The 1388-nt window shown below is 55.0% G+C and overlaps 1 protein-coding gene across 1 annotated transcript in view; it reads right to left on the bottom strand.

Moving 5' to 3' along the window:
- Nucleotides 1–292: 292 nt before the first annotated feature.
- The window catches only part of ALKBH4 (alkB homolog 4, lysine demethylase), a 6575-nt gene continuing 5479 nt past the window's right edge, over nucleotides 293–1388 (bottom strand). Inside the window, exon 3 of the mRNA XM_012807891.2 lies at nucleotides 293–1228. Coding sequence (XP_012663345.1) covers nucleotides 641–1228 — 588 coding nt within the window. The 3' untranslated portion in view covers nucleotides 293–640. The remainder of the gene's footprint in view (nucleotides 1229–1388) is intronic.

Raw genomic sequence — 1388 nt, forward strand, 5'->3', positions numbered from 1 at the left:
CTGGGGATTCGAACCCGCCACCTTAGGTGTACGTGGCTGGCGCCTTAGCCGGTTGAGCTATAGGCGCCGAGCCTTCTTTTCTTCTTCTAAGACAGAGTCTGTTGCCCCAGCCTAGAGGTACTGTGTCCTACTTGTTAACAGCCTTAAAGAAAAGGGGGGCAGGCTCTCAGGTTTTCCCTGCCGTCACCACAGCCCCCTGGCTCAGAAGCTGTCTGAAATCTAGACTTCACATCCTGTCATTTCTGTTCTTCAACAAGCTCCCCAAATAAAGGGACCAGGCGGGGGAGGGGGTAGTGAAACTTCATTAAGAGAGACAGATAAAGGAGAAAATGGTTTTAAATGTTTCTAGCCTTTTTAGGCCCAAACTATCCCACTGTCCTCAAACTGTGACAAATAACCAAAGCAGAATGGCTACAGTGCAGGTCAAAGGGGACTGACCTGAGGTGCATTCCCACCACAACCAGTTCCTGCATAGGACTCATGCTGCCTGTGGCATCAGGAGTCAGACGTCTTCTAAAACCCAATGAGCTGGGAAAAAAGACGCTGTGTTGGGCTCCCCACTTCAATCCCAAGCCCAGCCAACTCTAGGGCCAGTAACTCTGGCCAGGCTCAGTGCCATCTCCTGTCCCCAGGGAGGAGCTCACACAGGTCTTCCTTGGAAGGAAAGAGCAATTTGCAGGAGCTCATGGCCCAGTTCCTGCTGCCTGCCTCCGGGACAGAACTCAGCTGACAGCTCCCTGAAGGTGGCACAGACACGGCGGGCCTTGATGTGTCTGCGGTGGATGGCATGCTTCCACTGGTGCCGAGCAGCTCCTGTTAGCACCAGCAGGGAGCGGCGAGGTAAGGAGATAGCCACTTCTACCTCCTGGCACAGCACAGACCTGCTGGGGGCTATCACACTGTCCACCAAGACCTCTGGGGCAGCCGATGGGGCTGAGCAGAGCAGGAGGCTGCCGGGCGCCTTGCGGCACATGGATAGCACAGTTGGGGACAGGAGGTTGAGGCTCACCAGCCGCTCCCCCCACAGCCAGGTGTCATCCAAGTGGGGGTCAATGGCAGAGCCCCACTCAGGGCAATAGTCCAGGTTACACTGCTCAACAGGCTGGAAGCCCTCCAGCCCAGGATAGAGGCCCATTCTCCGTACCACCTCACGGCTAAAACTGGGAAGGCCTTGGAAGCCTGCAGTCTTTAGCTTCTGTTTCCGAAAGTTGACTTTGGGGCCGTAGTCCTGAAGGATTAAGACAAAAGGAAGGTGAAAAAGTGTCTAAGTTCACAGGCCAGTTCTAAAAAATTTAGTCAAAATGACCATGGCAGGCTCGGCGCCTATAGCTCAACTGGCTAAGGCGCCAGCCACGTACACCTAAGGTGGCGGGTTCGAATCCCCAGCC

Source organism: Otolemur garnettii, unplaced genomic scaffold (assembly GCF_000181295.1).
Source record: "Otolemur garnettii isolate 467f Iridium unplaced genomic scaffold, OtoGar3 scaffold00077, whole genome shotgun sequence".
Classification (NCBI taxonomy): Eukaryota; Metazoa; Chordata; class Mammalia; order Primates; family Galagidae; genus Otolemur; species Otolemur garnettii.